Consider the following 19,347-nt stretch of genomic DNA (forward strand, 5'->3'; position numbering starts at 1 on the left):
TGCGCCTTAATGGACACCTTTCAGATTAATTGCCGACGGTGCTGCGGTGCTGCGACGTTGGCGGCCACATGAACCGCAAAAAGAACAAAGCACTAAGCCAGAGTCCTGGCGATGCTGGCTACGGTGTGGCCGTGTGTGTGTGTGTGTGTCTAACCAGCCGGAGTCACGTGTCAAATAAAATGTCAACAAAACAATTGAGTTATTTATTTGGCAATGGTGCAGAAGCAAGCTCAAGCTGCTCCGTCGCGACGAGGCGTTTAATTTGAGCATCTCGTTCGCTCGGGTAGGAGGCGGGGGGGGGGACGCGTGTGCCGAGTATTTAAAAATCCATTGGCGGTCACTCGGCTAATGCTGGGGAGTTACTTTGTCAGGGCGTCGGCTCAAGTGCTGAGTTCATTGCAATGCAGGGCGCACGGCAATTCGCAGTACAGCAATATCAACCCCGGCCACACATCCGCCCCGGGGCCCAAACAACAACCGACACGTGCGCCAAGTAGTCGCCTTTGCGACTGCTGCTCAGTGTCCTTGCCTTGCCTCGGACTGCCTGGCAACTAGAAAATCATTTAGCGGCAGCACCGGGATTAGCTGATGACACGCGTGTCGTAGGTTAGCGCCCGATCCCAGTCGCAGGGCCGTAATGCTTAAAGCCGGCTCGCTCAATTGAAATGAAAATGATATTTGCACAGGCCCAGCCGCTGGCGGACGGACTGGGCCGGGCTATGGCAATGCTCATCCTTTTTGGCTTTCGCTGCTAAGCAAACACAAATAAAGACCTTTGATGTGAATTTATTGGCAGTGGACGCAACTACAAGCAGCACTGCCTAGTTGGGTGGGTGTGGCAAGGGCATCAGAGGCGTGAGAAACGGCTCGACTCACGCTCCCTCTCTGTCCCTTTAGAAATTTGCACAACAAATGTGTATGAATTTCGTAGTGCATAAATGCATAAATAAAATGAGTGTGTGTGTGGCCACTGAATATGAAATAATTTATACATTTGTATGCGCATAGTAAGTAAATGATAAATACACAGATATAGCCTTATATCTATATAAATATATATTTAAATGCTTCACAACTCAACTCTGGCTCTCTGGCCTCGTCAGACATTTGACATTGTAAAACACATTTATACTTTCGGTAGTTGCCATTAAAAGCCAGCTTGGCACGTGGAAATTATGCACAGCAGCCGGAGCAGCGGTCGGCAGGATGTCACAGGATGTCATAAAATGAAATGTGGAAAACACAAATGAAATCGGCTGCAAGTCCAAAGATGGCTGCTGACTGTAGATCGCACGCCCGCCACGGGCATAAATTATGTAAATGCATACACACACGGGCAGTGCACGCCCCACGCCCACACCCACACACACACCCACAGCCACAATCACCTCAAGCTCCACAATAGCTACAGCTTGGCTTCGCCTCGACTCTGCACACAGTGCTCGGGCTAGGCTTTGGCCCATTAGGCCCACCACACGCGGCAAGCTGCTGTTGAAATTTCAACAGCATGTTGCGGGTCAGCTACAAAACCGTTCGCCTGCCCACCCCCGCCCACGCTCCACAAAAAGGTCAACATTTTACGGTTGATTAAAGTACGCTGCGCTCTTACTGTGGCTCTGGGCAATGGCTTGGCTGCGGCGCTCAACGGCCTCTGACTCCAACTTCGACTCTTGCTGGCGGCCAAATTGTTTAAATATTTAATGAAGTGCATAAAAATAATTTACAAAAATATTTCATGCATTTTTGGTCGAACAAAAAATGGCCGAAACACGCATTTTGTTTCGCCAGCTTTTTATATTACTCGCCTGCAAAAATATATATATAGGTCCGATATATATATGTGTGTGTACGTATTTGTATGTATTTGTGCGTGTGGGTATGTAAGTATTTTTGTCAAAATATTTTTTGTACAATTTATTTGTAAAACCGCCAAAAGGCAATTTGTGCATATTTGTTAATGGAAATTGTTAAAATGGCTTAAAGCATTTGGCCCAAATGGACTGCCCAACGTTCGCCTAATTGAGTGAGTGGGGCTAAAAAGCGAACACAACCGAAAAGGACATACGCAAAATCCATACAAGTTTTTCCCATTATTGTTGTTGTTGTTGTCGTTGTTGTTTTTGGTTTATTCACAGCAACAAAGTCGCCGGCGCCTTTATTCAGTCTGGTCCTTTTATTAAAACAAAAAATATTTCAATTATTTTTGGCTAAGCCTTCTCGGATCTAGGTGTTAATTTGGCTAATTTCATTGCGGGCACAAATATTTGAGATTATTTCATATAAAACAATTTGCGGCCCAAACAACCTTCACTAAAGTACATAAAAAAAAAGCAACAAAAATCAACCACCTTCTAAGGCTCAGAGCCCGTAGCGCAACATAATCTTACATACGAGCGTGTGACAGATTGAGCGAGGGGGGTGCAGCAGCAGCTTCGTAAAAAGCGTAACAAAAGCGAACAGCACATAAATGACAAGGCAGTTTGTCCTTGGACAGCTAGTCGACTGCGTCCACAGGGCCGGCCTGAAAGGGGGCGTAGCTGCTACGCATTGCTGCAACAAGGTGGCATAACAAGTGGCTCGCTTCCCTTTGCCTCATCCTCTTTTTTTTCAGCCGTTGTTTGGCTGGCTTTATGGTGCAGAAAATTGAATGATTGATCGCCAAAATAGGCGCAACTAATTAAATCGTGCGTGTGACAGTCGGGCGTTGAAGTGGGCGTGGCTGCCGGCCACCTGCAACGAGCGGACGCACGTGCAACTGCTGATGCGGCTGCGGCTGCTGCTGCTGTTGGTAGCGCCTTGTAGTTCCTAGCCTGTTTTATATACTACTCCATTTCGGTGGCCCGTTTCATTTGCATAATTTGCAACTTAATTTAAATGAATTCAATGTTTCAGTGGTGCGCTCGCTGCTTGCACACGTGTGCCACATTTTTTTAACCGCGCCTAGCGCCTCGTGGCTGAGTAACCGCAATGCCACATTCCACATATTGCGGCTCACTTCATTTTTGTCATTAACGCGCCAAAAACTTGCCGTGCCACATAGTGTTTTTGTGGTAACGCCCAGTTTTTTTTTACCAAGCAACGCCCATCGCGCAGAGGCATTGCCTAAGCCATCGGCTTGAGCCTGGATTTTGCCATTAACTTTTGCTCTGGGCGCGTGTAGTTCTCATCCGCAGCGTCGTCTTTTGTCGTCTTTGAAACTCGACTAATTTATTCATGACATCATCATTAGGATGTCATGGTGTGCGCGCAAACCTTTTGATCCTGGCTTCTGCTGCCGCTGCTCCTGCTGCTGCTCCTGCTGCTGCTACTGCTGCTCCTGCTGCTGCTGCTCCTTCTGATGTTCATCCGCACCTCTTCCAGGAGCTGCTCATTCAGCAAACAGTTGCCAGTTGCCAGCTAGCTGTTATTTATGTTTATTTTGCGTCGAGCCAAGACATTTACTTTGTTTATGTTGGCGCCTTTGTGGCGTCTCAAGCGCTCTCTCTCTCTCTCCCTCTCTCTCTCTTCCCTTGACGCTGCTCGAAAGTCGAAAGTCGTAGCAGCCCAAGGGCTGTGCTTTAATTGGCTTATTCGAACATTAGTTTGCCGAATGGGTTTCCTTTTTGCACGTCTGGGGCGTTCTGCTATGAATTTAAATGAGTTTAATAACATTTCATACTGCACTGGGGATGTCTTAAGGGACTTGGCGAGCTGGCCTCCACTAAGACTCATTGATTCCTGGCGAGCGGACAAACCTGAGTTTATTTTTCGAAATATTGAACTATTTTTGGCAACTTGTGCTAATATTTGCGTTACTTAGTTTTAGCAGTAAAAGCAACATAAATTGCATGCAATATGTTCTCGACTTGAGACAGGTTTTACGAATTTCGATTACATAAACCACTCAACCAAAAGCATGATCACTGGACGTAGTTGGAAATGTAATATCGTTTGCTGCCCAAGAGTTGTTAATTGACATTGCAAGCAGCAAGCTGCATGCTGCCTCGGGAGCTGCAGCAGAATTGCAGTTGCATTTGGTATGGAAAAGTCGTCAGGCTTTTGTGGATAGCTCGACTGTGTGGGCGACTGCTTGCAGCCACGTTCAAAAGTCAACAGAGGCCAGCACAAAAGAACACATGACATGCATGCAACATGCACTTCAAGTTCATTACAAAAGTCACGGCACACAGACACTGAATTGACAGAGGACGAAAAGCATGCAACGAGGCGCAAATTTACATTTACATTGACTGAATGATTTCCGGAAGCAGACCAGGACTTGTGATTGATTTCGAGTGCATTTGTGTGAGCTTGACTCGCTCTCTCTGTGTATGTCTGTGTGTGTCTGTCTGTGTGTGTGTGTGTTTGGTCATTGTCCATGCGGGTGCTGGTGCAAACGAGTCTTGCGTAAAAACCACCAAACATATTTGGTTTGTCATTGGATGCAGTGAAGCGCACGCTCAATGGACTGAGCCTCTAGGATGGGCTGTGGCTACTGGGCGGCTGGGCGGTGGGGCGGTGGGCGATGCTGCTGCTGATGCGGTGGCTGGGGTCTGCCGATGGAGCGCCAAAAAGTGGCCAGGCTCATTGACATTGGACGCACGCAAGCGAAGTGCTTCAGTTGCCTGTTTCTTTGCATGTTCGTGCGTGCATGGCAAGTGAAGATGAGGCTTCAATTGGTCGTTCGGCACAACACACACACACACATACACATACACTCCAACTGTCTGTGTGCTGTACGTGGGTATAAGTGTCCGTTTAACTGTTTTCCACTGCTGTCATGTTGATTTTTTCTCTGCAACACTTCGTTTGTGATGGCTCTCTCTCTCTCTCTCTCTCTCTCTTTCTCTATGGATATACATATGTATATCCCTTCTTCCTTCGCTTTGTTGTTATTGTCATTCGGCTGGTGTGTGCTGTGCGGTTACATGAGAGTGTACGTGTGCGTGTGTGTGTGTGTGTGAGTGTTTCTATGTGCTGCTGTGGCATTGTGTGTGCCTTCATATCCTTGTGTGCATGCATGTGGTGAGTGCTGCAATGTCCTTGTGCAAACTTCCCGCACTTTGTCGTTTACCATCGTTGTCGTTTGGTGCTTTCATCGTTTCCTTGTCCACCTCCTCAGCCAAAGGGTCCTCTCTCGACTGGATGCTGGTCCTCGTTCTGGCAGTCACTTTGTTAGTTGTTGCTGCAGCTGCTGTTGTTGTTGCTGCTGCTGCTGCTGGTGCATGTTGTAGCCGTACTAGTTTGCTTGCTGCTTTTCAGCCACTTTTTCCATTTTTAATAAGTGGCTCGTACATTCGGCATACGCCATGTTGTTGCGCCAGCCATCAGCGCCATGTTATTTTTCTTGTTTTCGTTGCTCACATTTCCTGCGGTTGCCCGAAACATGGTGCAAAAAAAAGAAAAAGAGAGAAGACAACTATTCTATAACCTGCACACATTTATCCAGACTGGAAGTTGAGCATGTGATACAAGACTAAGCTGACTAAGTACACTGCTGCATCGATAAGAAATGCTATAAGTAAGAAGAAAGATATATAAACCATTTAAGAAACTTAAGGAAAATTCATTGCATTTCTAAAATACACTTAAAATGTTAATAAACCCTTCAATGGGCTTACGTTTATGGTCTATAATCGTTTGCCTTTATTCATTTATTCATTCCGTTTTATACGCATTGTGAACTACTTATAATAGAATGATATATTTTGAATGCCTGCCATTTACATTTATTCATCCTCAACAGCACTTGTAGTCAAGTTCAGCAAGGATAACTTGAACTGTAAATTAGCTGCTCGCATGTCTCATCGATATGATCTACATGGACATCAAGTGGTCTGTGCTGCCCGCCTTTGTGCACTCAATTGCCTCGAGTGGCGCGTATCTGAAAGCGATATCTGTCAATAAAAAACGTTTGAGGGTAGAGCAAGGACACACACGCACACACACTAAAGCATACACATGCACACTTGAAGCGTGGCAGCGCGTGTCGCTACTTAATTGTTAAACATTTTGTAACATTTCGCGTAGATTAGCATCGCAAAAAGCCTCTGCCTCTGCCGTGGCATGGGTCCTTTACGGGTGTGGTGCAAATCAAACAGGTCGTTGGACTGACAAACAGGCCAGGCAACAGAAACAGGACACAGTTCACGGACAATGGGCCTCGAGGCACATGCTCGGCGGGTAGTTTGTTTGTTGTTGGTGTTGTTTTGATTGTGATGCGCGGATAATCCTCGGCGCGGCACGTGAGCGCTGTTTATTTATTTGTTTGCCTATTGGCTCGTTCTCGTCTCCCAGGAAGGTGTAATGAGTTAAAGGCACCGATGCCAGCGATGGCAACCAGCGCGTGCTCACGTACACGCGCCGTAGATTTTTCACATGGATAAGCTTTTGGTTGGTGACTTCGTGCTGGGCGCTTACCCATTTCTATTTCCCAGCTCGCGAATCAAAAACTTTGCGAGGCTTTGAAGTTGCCAACATCGCGTTGGCTACTTCACGAACACAAACACACAGTGGCGCATGTGTGAGTGTGTGTGTATGCCGTTTGCTCGCAGTTGTTGGTCGCCATTTCGTTAAACGTTCTAGCATGTCCCTGCGGCTATACTCGATATATGTACATATATATATATATGTGTGTGTGTGTGTATGTGCTGGTACAATTTTTGTCTGAAACATTTTTTCTAATATTTTTGGCGACTGCTGATGCTTTTTGCGCAACCATTTTGTTGGCCCTCTGGTGCGACTGGCCACCATTGAATGGGCCAGTGGCAGTCGCATTTTTCGCTCGCTTTGCCTCTCTCATGTCTCGCCTTTTGCCACTATTTCGACTATACTGGCTGCTGCTGCCGCTGCTGCTGCCAAAAACCATATCCTGTTCGCTATTTGCTTTGCCCGATTTCTATTTGCCCCGCTCGCTGCAAGGGTGTATCTGTGTGTGCGTGTGTGTGTGTGTGTGTATTTCTAAGTATGCCGAGCATGTAGCTTTTGGTATTTATGACTATTGTCGGAAAGCAAATATTTGTCTGCAGCGCATAAAAACAACAGTTAAGCGAACGGGCTACGTAAACGGAATATGTATGAGATAGCCTCGATGTAAGTGTGTGTGTGTGTGTGTGTGTGCGTGTGTGTACATATTGGGCTGGCTTTGTCGCCAGCTATAGTAGGCAATAAAAATAACTGCGAGTCCGACAAACATAAAAGATGCCCAGCAAAAACTACTGTCAAAAAATAAGTATTTGGTTTGGTATTTTTTTTATACACTCTTCGGTCAGTATTTGAATGCTGACCCCAAAGATGGTTTAGCTTTTATGGCACCCCATTGACCATTGAGTGTTCTCTATGAGCACCATTTGCTTGGTTTTGGTCAACAGAAAAAGTCACAAGGAAATCTTTTCTACATGCAGTTCAACTACATTTCAAAATTGTATATTAAAGTGAAATTCGTACAATATATTTTATTCCTTTCCCAATAATTGGCCACTAAAAATATATATATCTGATGCGCAGTTATCATATTGACGAACCCCAGGACAGAGAAACGCAGAGTGCTTACTGGGAACATACCTCAAAATTGTTCCCAAGGGCTTGAGCACACATCAACTGCTTCGTAATGACAATTTTTAGGGGCGCGCAGATTGGCCATGAAGTACGGTCGGAATTGCGATTTGTTCGGTCCACGAGCAATTTGTGTAAATATTGAAACTTTTGGCAGGGCAGGGCAGGGCAGGGCAATCGCAACAGCATCAGAAAATCAAAGATTGTGTGGCTGATTGGAGCTGGGAACTGAAGAGTGGAAGCTGGGCATCAAGGGTTGTTTGCCTACGTATCTGACGGATCTTTGAGCTGCCCGCCCTCAATATTTGATGTTTGCCGTTGTGGGCTATCCAACTATTCTATACAGTCAAATAATGTATCAGAGAGTCGCAGACTCGATATGGATTTTCCCATTGATAGCTGTCATTGCTTGCTAAGGGGCAAAATTTTCGCACCAATTATTGTTCAAGCAGCAGGAGCTGGATGGTAGGGAGGAGCAGTTTCAGATGGAGGCGCAGTGAACCAAGAAATGAGCAAAAATTCAAATATTTTTCAAATTAAACTTAAAAACACTTGACTTTGCTAAGCGGTATACAGCTTTTTGTTAGCCAAAACGGTTTTTACACTTGACTTCAAATCGCTCAAAGGCAACGACCAATGCCAACTCCAACGCGTTCGGACCAACACAGAAAGAAAAAAACGAAAGTTTATATATATAGGTCGGTAGTTGAGGGGGCGTTCCACGAGAATTGGCGGGTTACGCATCAAAAGCCCTATGAAAAATGACCAAAGCTGGCAGCGCCAAATTGAAAGCAAGAAAAAATATGGCTGAAATGTTGCTTTTTCAAACGGCCAAATAGCCAAATAGTCAAACTCCTGCCCTCTCTCTCTCTCTCTCCCTCTCTCTGTTCCGCTGTCGATGGCCATGTTGTTGGTGTTGGCGATGGCGATGACGATGACGATGATGATGACTGCTCTTGGATAGCCCCATCGCTGTCCCCGTCACCGACCCCTTGGTGCCGTCCATGATGAATGCGCCCAGTAAGACCCTCAAAGCGATAGCAAAGCGGGGGACGCGCTAACATTCCGCGTCCGCAGCGCAAATGAAATTGGAAAATGTGCCGGCAAGCGAAAAGAAAATATGAGCAGTCGGTGCAGACGGATGGCCATAATGGCCACCGAAATGAAAAATAGTCAAGCTGAACCCGGAACGCCGAGCGCTGAACTGCGAAACGCCAAACACCGAACGGCGAACGGCGAACGCAAACAATTTGAGCAGCCATCGATACGCAGCGGCGACCGTTTGAAAAATAATTTTTATGCGTTTATGGTTTATGCGGCTCAAAGTGCGCCCATATGAATTACGAGCCCCAAGGCCCAATGCCCCACACCATTTCGGCCCGTATCCACTGGGATGAATTGTCAGTGGGCCAGCAATTTATTGCCGCTTCGACGCACGCCAAATGAATATTGGCCACGCCAAAAGTGGGCCGACTGCCAGCGCAGGCAACTATTGCCAATATTTGTATTTCGTGTTTGGCTTCGCCGCAAATTAAAAAATCACTAAAACAAAGTACAGAAAAATACAATCATTTTCAATTTGACAATCTCACAGAGTGGATGGAGTATTAGCTTGAGAGTTCACACAGTCTAAGCTGTATATAATTGGGCAGCATTCGGTTGGGTTCACAGCTCAGCATAAACATTCGATCAGATTGGGGCAGAGCAGACAAATCGCACCCAAAGCCTAATTATAAACAAAAGCGAAAATCATATTTCGCAAGTCAAACAAACCGAATGCGAGTGCGAAAATAATAAACAGACAACGACAATGCAGCTCAGCGGGCAAACTCCCATAGAACCAAGCTCAAATCGTGACGAAGTTAATATGTTCGGATCGGCCTCTATATGGGAGTGCAGCGCAAAGTTGACATGAAGCAAACAGAGCGCTGTATTCACAGCGTTCAATGAGAGAAATGCTGCCCAAAACTGAATTGTGCACACGCTGCGCCACTTCACATACAAAAACACACACACACGCACACACAAATATATATATAACACACAGGGACTGTGTGTCTATCTGTCGAGTAGACAGCGTGTCTGTCAATGCTGGAACTGGAAAGCGAGAAGGGGTATCGGGAACGGGAGTCGGGCGTCGAGCGTCGAGCGTCGGGGATCGGCATTTGAGATCGGGGCTGTTGACACAAGTCCGCACACCGGGCAGGAACTAATTTGGCAGAGCGAGTTTCTGAAATCTGAAATCTAAACATCTGCAAAATTACGCGCATAAATCCTTTAACACTTTTGTATTTTGGACGCTGGCACCGAGTCGCCCTGGACTTGGGGGTTGCGCTCGCCACGCAGGGGCTCGTCAAATTAGCCCACTTCAGGCCGTGGCATGCAGCGTGCTCATAGCGGGTGCAACTACTGCAACGCAGCCTTTGTTTACACACTTTACAAGGACTGGCCGTGTCCTTTTCTCATATTTATGCTGCTTCTATTTTTTCTACTTTGCCTGGGCAGCATTCGGGGCGCGCCGTCAGATGCTGCAGCTGCAGTTGTTATTGTTGCCAAGACGTTGGCTGCCCATCAAAGTAAAAATAACTTGGCCTATGCCTGGAGTGGGTCGTGCGTCTTGGCAAAACAAACAAACAAAAGCAATGACACCACCCACCCCAAGCGAGAGCGGCCTTCTACTTGACTGCTCCTCAATGGGCATGTGGAGGTGAATGAATAGTTGCCTCGGTCGAAGAGCCAGCCCCTAATGACCCCTATCTCTCGCTGGCTCAATGCCTCGATGCCCCGATGCCTAATCATATATCGACGAGTCCTTGCTTGGCTCTGCTCCGTTTGCTGCTTGATTTCACACACAAATGCCACGAGGTGGTCCAGGGTCTTCTTCACTCTGCCCTCCACTCCATGCTGCGTGCATCCTTGGGCACATTTTCAAGCCGTCTTCTGTGGCTGCCAGTGGCTTCTTTTTTTTTACCACTTTCCATTCTCGGTCTGGCAGTTTACTTGTTCTTGATGCCTCTTTAGCGCTTATCATGCTCAAATGGTAATTGAAGTGCCACACAAAAACTATTTATCCTCGGGCTGTCGAGCGTGCTCTGCTGTTGTTGTTGTTCTTGTTGTTGCTGTTCTTGTGGTTATTCAATATTACTCTGCACACAATGCTACCACTCGCACACACACACACAAACACACACTCACACAGTCATATATATAATGCGTGCAATGAGGCTCGCGCTACCCTTTGCCGTTTTTTTGTGTTTTTTGTTTTTAGATATTTTATTAAATTTGTTTCTAGTACCCAAACATTTGGCTTGGCCACAATCGATCCTGTTCCGCTCGATGCCTGCGACATTTTCCACTCTTTGCCCATTGTCAACTTGATTTCATTACCTCTGCCGCCGCTGCCGTCATCATCATCATCATGGCTACCTATTCGGAAAGGTCGGCTTGTGTGTGTATTTGGCGAGGGTATTATTCGATTGTTGCTAGGGCTAATTGAATTGTCGCGCTGATTCGTATCTCTGGCTGATATGGAATGAGTCAAAACGTATATTTATGTCTATATGAGTCAGTTAATCTTTATGGCACGCCGTAAATAATAATTCGCAGGTTTTGGCCACGATAAATGCACGCTTTAGGGAAGATCTTACGCTGAGCTATACACACCCCCCCAAAAACAAAAACAAAATAGTAGTAATAATAGGCAATAAAACTGCACATGCGAGTGTGGACTTTGATACAGATTAGCAACGTGAAGTGAATAGCGTAACAGGACTGGGCAAATATTTTGAATGAGCAGCAAAGGAACTTAGTCACAGCATTAAAAAACTCTGAATATCTTTGGGAAAATTATAAAATCCCACTATGGCCTGATTCAATGGCATTAACAGTTTCTTTGGCATACCCTACATTGGCAGCAGTTACAACAGGCAGCAGGCGGGAGGCGGGAGGCATTGTGAAGAGAACAAGAAAAAGACGTTAAGTTTTGTGCAAAATCGCCATAGCCAAAGCCCAGTCTTAAGCCAAAAGCCAACTAGAAGTTACCGAAAGCAGAAAACAAAAGAAGAAAGCCAAAGCCAAAGCCAAGGCAACGGTAGAAGCGGCAGCAACAGCAGCTGAAGTAGAGCCAAACTTTTGTGCACAGCGCCATGTTTGGTTTGTCTTGGCAGTTTCCGCCATCTCCATTTTCTCTTTTTTGTTGTTGCCTCGGCTTTCTTTTTGTGTTTAGCCTGCAAGTCCCTCTCTCTGTGTGCGTGTGTGTGTGTAAGTGGGTGAGCCAGTGCGACAGTAAGAAGCCAAAGCTGGTCGACTGCTCGACTGACAGTTTGCTGCGTTTTTGTGAGCATTCAACTATACAGAGTGCCGTTAGCTTTGTCCCAGAGCAATGCCTCGACTCTGCCCATTTGCAACACCCTGTTGCAACGCTGGCATTGCTGTTGCCCAACTTGTGCAGCCAAACAAAAAGTGGAAAGCAAATGGCAAAAAAGACAAGGCCGCCGTTAGCAGCATGTATTTGGTCCACTCAAAGCAGCAGCAGCGGCAGCAGCGGCAGCAGCGAAAAAAAAATGGAAAAAGCCATAAGAAATGGCCAATGCAGCGTGCAACGAACACACCAAAGTTGCCGCGACTCTAAGTATGTCTTTGTGCGCAATCAGCAAACACCAAACGGCAAACACCAAACACCCAAGCACCACAGCCACCACCAACACCGCCAGCGTCCGACCAACCGCCCAGCTGAGAACTTTGCTAGAAATTTATGCCAAGACGATAAAAAAATACAAAAAAAAAAAGTTCAAGTCGGTGGCTGATGACGGCTGCGACAACGACAACGACAACGGTAAAGGCAACAGCAACAGCAACAGCAACAACAACAGCAACGACGACAACAACGTCAACGATTCATGCAATTCCCCTGTGTAAGGGCTTCGACGGCATGCGCACCAGGGAAAATGGTTGCCGGGGAAGCGGCCAGCCAATCAGAGAGTCGCTGAGGTGTGGCCTCTGCGAGCGAAGGGAAATTACGCATGAGTAAATTTCCCTCGCTGCTAATAATCACTTGAGACATGCGCAGTGCGCGGCAGGGGAACAGGGTTTGGGGGTTAGACATTGGCTGGCCGTGTTGCATGCAACCCTTCGCGTGCACTGGGAATTTCCCAGACTCTTCTCATTCTCATGCTCAGTCGCTGCCGTTGCCGTTGCCGTTGCTTTTGTAAACATGCGCAGGCGCAATGCCTGTGATGTGTGAGTAAGTGTGAGTGAGTGTGCTGTGCTGTGTGCGGGGGTACATTTTAGGCTGGGACTTTTGGCCGCCGCAGTCAGCAGTCGGCATCGAGCACTGGAGGCAAAGTGAAATGCTTTGATTTCGCTGATTGTTCGATCACACGCAAACTGACAGCGGACTCAGCTGGTTGTCAGCGCGCTAGCCACAGCATCTGGCAGATAGAAGTATTCAACTCGTGCAAGTGTTCGTGTTTAGAGTGCAGATTACATGTGATTTGAGGCACCCACTCATTCAAATCGAAAGCAATTCCCAATTGTATTGAACTGAACTTAAAAGAAAAGGAACAACAGTGCGCGCGTCTAATTGTGTCAATAAAATGTTGGAGTTTTATCCAATGCCCACGAACCTCAATCAAGTCGGTGGCAGTTTATATTCGCTGCAGCAGAACCATGGAGGCGCACGTTTCCTGGACAGTCCCAGTGCAACGGCAAATGTAAACAGCAACATGACGACCGCCTGTTTGCCCAACAGCAACAACAGCAACAACAGCAGCAACAACAGCAACAGCAATAGCAGCAACAACAATAACAATGCCCATAATAACACAAACAACAGCAACAGCAATTTGGCAGCAAACATTTCCGGCAACAGCAACAGCAACAATCCAGCAGCAACAGCTTCATTAACGGCATCTGTAATTTCCTCACAACAACAACAGCAACATCAACAACAACAGCAGCAGCAGCAACAGCACGCGGTCTCGCCAACGCCAATTAACAGCTGCCCAACGCCCACAGGTCACAGTCCCATCAACAGCAACAACAACAATAATAACAACAACAACAACAACAACCATAACAACAGCAAGAGCCAAAACTCCGCCTGCAACACATTAACAGCTGCTGCTGCTGCTACTGCTGCCGCAACAACAGCAACAGCAGCCGTCTCTGCCCCATCGTCAGCAGCAACTGGAAGTGGAGCCACGGCAGCCTCGGCAGCAGCGGCAGCGGCGACGGCGTCGGCTTTGGCGCTGGCGTCAGCATCGAAATTGTCTGCCGATTGCAGTGGACGCACAGGTATGTTCCAAAAGTATTTTGCACCGGCAGTTGAGGCATTTACCGGCTCGTTCCGTTTCCGTTGGGGGCTGCCACGTTTTTCGTTTTTGGCATAGTTGTGTGTGCTGCCTGGCGTGTGGGGCATGGCCAGATTCTGGCAGCCGGCTGGCTTGGCGCTGCTGCGTTGGGGCATGCAGGCGTTGCTCGAAGACCCGAGCCCAATGTGCTTGGCTCCACGTCTAACGTGTTCAACTTACGGCTAGTTTACATTGCTGGCCCGCACGGCCGCCCACACCCGACCGCTCTCAAACTTGGCCCAAATTATTTTCGCAATTTGCGTGTGATATTCTAGGTTTTGGGGCTGCGTCTCGCATTTGCCGCTGATGTGGCTGACGCATCGAAGCTTTAATTCACTTTCACTTTGAGTTCATCAAATGATGATTTGGTAAATCAATCGGCAAAAATTTGGGAATTTGAGAAAATTTTTAGTTTATTTATTGAAAAATAAAATTTAAATTTGTAGATAATTTTATAGCTGAAAAATAAAGCTAATAAAAGTAAAACTTATTCTTGTTTACTAAAAAAATAAAAGAAACAGTCTTAGGAAGATTAGCAATCAAACAATTTAAAGCATATTTATACTAATCTGAATTGGCTATAAGACATTCGAATTGCATTCGGAAACGTTATCAAATAAAAACACATCAACCGAAATTGTGGCCAGGGCATAACCAAATAAAATTTAATTGATTTGCAACGGACATACAAATGAAGCTTTGAGGCTGCAGCAAATGAATGATAATAACAATTGTTTGTTCCGACGGCAAAAGCATAACCAAAACTATGAACGCAAGTTGACCACAAAATAATTTTGACAATGAACCAGGCTGACATGCACTGTGCGTGTGCATGTTTGCATGCAACCAATGAAAGGCGATTAAGGCATGCAACAGACTCGCACACACACACACACACACACACACACACACAGAGTCCCACACACACACACAGAGCCACCCACTCATTGCGGGCGCCTCGAAGTAGGCAACACTTTTTAGCAGCTGCAACGAAAGTGTTGCTGGCAAACTTTACGAAATTCTGGCCAAAATGCAAAGTGTGCAAACAATGTGTGCATGCATATGCGAACCCGGACCCCAAGCTGGGCGAGCTCTGTCAAGCACGCAAATATTTCGCCACACACACACACGTAGATACGGTTGTGATGTTGGACGAGCTAGCTTTATGCTCGTATTTGCATATGAAATGTCTATTAATGCCTGGCTAAAATGGCAGCAAATAGTTTCCGTCTGCCAATCACTTTACTGTCAAACTTGAGCATTGCTCATCTATGAATTTGAATTTGAATTTGATTTTGACGCTGAAAACCAAACCAAAAACCAAAGTCAAGCTGCAGTTGAAGTGGCAACGGCAGCTGCAAATGGCTGAGGAATTTCCAGGCCCCCAACTTCGGAAATGAAAACTCTCGAGAGCTGGCAGAGTGAGTGAGGAGCTGGCAGAGTCAGCTAGCTACACCACTTGGCCCACCTTTCAGCCTCGAGCTGACACTAATGTCAGCCACGTCAGCTAGTGTGTGACATATGCATAGCTGGCTGAAGTTGGCTGGGCTGGCTGGGCGAGCTTTAAATTGCGGGCGCAGTAATTAAAGCCCTCGTATCATGAGCTGTCACAGGTTGTCTGCCAAAATCTGCGTGCCACGTGGACTATTTGGCCGCGACTTGAGCCCAAAATTTATGCCACAACTTTGGCTGCTGCCGCTCTGTCAATTTATCATCATAGACCCGCGCTCGCCTGTCAATGTGTCAATAAATGTGCCATAAAGCCGAGCTGCGGGCGGAGTTGAATGTCAGCGATGTCCTAATCAGAGACGCCGTTCGCTGTCGCCGATAAGCCAAATGATAACGCGATCACCGCTGATAACGTTGCCCTGGGTGCTGTTCCCTATTAACTGTTTGTCAATGTTTATGGGTGCGCGCGTTTATCAACGAGTTGATTTTGGAATTATCTGCTGTTTAATCGCACCATTTGACATGAGTGTCTCGCACTTGTTTTAGCTGTGTTTGTGTTTGTATTTGCTGTTCCTTTGCCATGCCGACAAGCTTCGCCCCGACCGGGCCAAGTGCTAATCAATCAGCAGCCCCGCCGCCAGCTTCTGTTGCGCTTCCAATTGTACATTCATACCAATGCGAACAATGCAAATACATTTATGTGTTGTTTTGCCTTTTCAATTTGAATATCATATATACACTGCGCGTTTTATCACATTTCACAGAAATTGTCTTTTGGCTGCAGCGGAACAGCAAAAAATAAACGCAATGCCATAAAACTGCAGCAAAGGTCATAAATTCCGATTAGATTACACAAAGCGGAGTGTCAATGGGCTTTGCTCCGCAAAAGGACAAAACATGCCACAATATTGCATTCACAATAGTCGCAGGACACAGTCGAATTGCAAAAAAGGAATTGCCGAAATGGGACTTATCAAGTGATCCTAAAACCCCAGCCCCAAAAAGTTACTGCAGCAACATTTGCGCGTTATCACCAATACGATTTGATACACACACACTCACACACACACGCACACACATTGGCATTGCAGTTGCTTTTTTATAGCATACTTTCGAGGGCGCGCGTTTTAGCAAACGATATACCAACAGCTTTTCGCATCCATCGCCATCAGCAGAACGATGCCGCCTGCCCCATTTCCATATAGTTGCCTGCCATCGTTGCTCCTCCTGTTGTCAGTTTAACGCTGCGCTGGCTTAGCAGTCCAGGCAGTTGCACAGCCCTGGCTTTGAGCTGCTTTCGCTGCTCGCTTAGCGCCCTCCCCCCCACACACACACAGTCTCGTAGATCAGGCTGGGGGCTGCCATTGTGCCAACCATAAATCATGCACATTTTTCTGCCAGTGAGCCGCAGTCATATAATATGGGAGCAGCTCCTCTGCGTCCTCTCCCCTGACTCCGAGTCGTATATTTTTCAGTTGCTTCCAACCAACTCTCATGGCGCTCGTCATTTCTCTTTTTATGTTTGCTGCAGCTTTTGTTGTTTTTTTCTTTCCATTTTTTTCACTGCTTTTTATGACTGGTTTACAGTTTGAAGTGTGCGTGCATGTGCAGAGATTAGTCGAGTTACTCCCGCACGCATATTAATCTTCTGCACATTTCTATTAAGCTATGGTCTAAACTATATATGGAGGAGCCAAAATATGGCCACTATTAGTGATGCAACCGATTAGGAATCTAATTTCAAAGCTGTACTATGTGAAGCTTCTCCTTGATCAAAGATAGACTCTCAATAGACTAGCAGTAGTAACCTTTAACAACATATGACTTAACATCCCGTCTCGCTTTGAGGCCTTGACTTTCTCTGCCGACCTAGGCAATCTTCACATGCTCACATAATACCTCGAACAGCTTCTTTCAGTGACTCTCTGGGGCTCATCAATTTCAGACTGGCAAAATTTTAGCAAACTTTACGTTTCAATTACGCATCAAGGAGCTATCAATACAAGCTGTTACCGCGCCGGAGACGGCGACAGCGACAGCGACAGCGACAGATAATTTTTTTCTCTCCTCTGTTTCACTTGTGACTGCCGAGGGCCAGAAGTGCGAAACAATGAGCATAAGCACAACAACAGAAAAAAGCGAAAAGCAGAACAAAAAGAGAAAACATTTTCACACGATTTGACAACGTACTCGCCTCCATGCTTCATGCTTCATTCGCGTCCTGCCGTTGCTTGTGCAGCGACACATGCTGCCAGCACGTAGGGTATCAGCTCTTCTTCTTTTACTTTCGGCTATGCAGTGGCAGTGGGGTAGTAAATCGATTTTATGGCTCACTAACAAGCATTATTTTATTTTGATTTGCTCTTGCAGAGGTTGGCCACATCAAATGCGAGAAGAACTACGAGCTGTGCGAGGGCTGTGGGCAGAAGATCCATGATCGCTACTTGATGAACGTGGGTGATGCCAACTGGCATGAGCAGTGCCTCGCCTGCTGCTACTGCGGCATGCAGCTGCACCACACCTGCTACGTGCGCAACTCGAAGCTCTACTGTAAGCTGGACTACGACCGTCTATTTGGGGTCAAGTGTGCCGGCTGCTGCCATGCCATACTGCCGCAGGAGCTGGTGATGCGGCCCATACCCAACTATGTATTCCATCTGCCCTGCTTCGTGTGCTACGCCTGCCGTCTGCCGCTCCAGAAGGGCGAGCAGTTCATGCTGCGGGATGGCCAGCTCTTCTGCTATCGCCACGATTTGGACAAGGAGATGTTTCTGGCGGCAGCCGCTGCACAGCACTGCGGCTTCGTCGGCCTCGACGAGGAGGATCTGCTGCGGCCACGCGACGGCCGACGCGGACCAAAGCGACCTCGCACCATTTTGACTTCCCAGCAGCGCAAACAATTCAAGGCCTCGTTCGATCAGTCGCCCAAGCCGTGTCGCAAGGTGCGCGAGGCGCTGGCCAAGGACACGGGTCTGTCGGTGCGTGTGGTGCAGGTGTGGTTCCAGAACCAGCGAGCTAAGATGAAGAAAATCCAGCGCAAGGCCAAGCAGAACGGCGGTGCCACTGGCGGCTCAGGCTCAGGCCGTGGCAACAGCAGCGCCGGCGCCTCCGACGACAAGGATGCCAGCGAGAAGGATGAGAAGTGCGTGAAGCAGGAGCACGGCGTCGACAATGTCGGCTTTCTGGGCGGCATGGACAGCGCCTTCGCCAGTCAACCGCTCAATCCGAACTTGCCCTTCTCACCGGATGGTAAGTTCAACTAATCCCTATTTCACTGTGCTCCAGTTAAGCTAATTATTGTTGCTCGCTGCAGATTATCCGGCCAATTCGAATGACAGCTTCTGCAGCTCCGACCTCTCGCTGGACGGCAGCAACTTCGACCAGCTGGACGATGACGCCGACTCGTTGTCTTTGAACAATCTGGAGCTGCAGTCGACCAGTTCGTCGGGCAATCACAACCAGCACTCGAATCCGCACGACATGCTGGCCAATCTGAATACGAGCCTTATCAACCCCATCGACAAGCTGTATCTCATGCAGAACTCGTACTTTAGCTCGGACCATTAGACAGAGACAGCAACCGAGCGAGAGGCAGACGGACAGACAGAGACAGAGAGTCGTAGTCATACGAATTTATTAGCGTTAGAGTTGCGAGCATGTGTTGGTAGGCATTGTAACTCCTTGGTTAACGGGCAACTAAGTCACTTCGCCAGTCGGCTTTTTTTTTGTGGTGGGATAGTTGAGATTTTAAGTAAAAATGATCAAATGTGATTTTTAAGCTAAACGAAGTTTTAAGAAAATTGCATTACAGCGATATAAACGAGAGGTAATGCGAGAATTATTGTTAGTTCGACTTAAGTAAATAAGTAGAGAAGCCGAAAGATAAAATCAATGTGAGCCTATGTTTGTAAATAGTTTTAGAACCAAAAAATTGTTATAAAAATGTAATTTAAATTAAAAACGTCAATAAATTATGTATTAGCAAGTGCAATTCAAACAGTTTGTTGTTAATACT

General features: G+C 46.9%; 1 protein-coding gene across 1 annotated transcript; it reads left to right on the forward strand.

Moving 5' to 3' along the window:
* Window positions 1-12,833: 12,833 nt before the first annotated feature.
* Window positions 12,834-19,323, forward strand: Lmx1a (LIM homeobox transcription factor 1 alpha). Its single transcript, XM_018102733.3, has 3 exons — window positions 12,834-13,827; window positions 17,703-18,581; window positions 18,646-19,323. The coding sequence occupies exons 1-3, from the start codon at window positions 13,128-13,130 to the stop codon at window positions 18,897-18,899; spliced, it is 1,833 nt and encodes a 610-aa protein (XP_017958222.1). The 5' UTR covers window positions 12,834-13,127; the 3' UTR covers window positions 18,900-19,323.
* The last annotated feature ends 24 nt before the right edge of the window (window positions 19,324-19,347 follow it).

This window comes from Drosophila navojoa, chromosome 4 (assembly GCF_054131105.1).
Source record: "Drosophila navojoa isolate 15081-1374.11 chromosome 4, UAZ_NAV_1.0, whole genome shotgun sequence".
Lineage (NCBI taxonomy): Eukaryota > Metazoa > Arthropoda > Insecta > Diptera > Drosophilidae > Drosophila > Drosophila navojoa.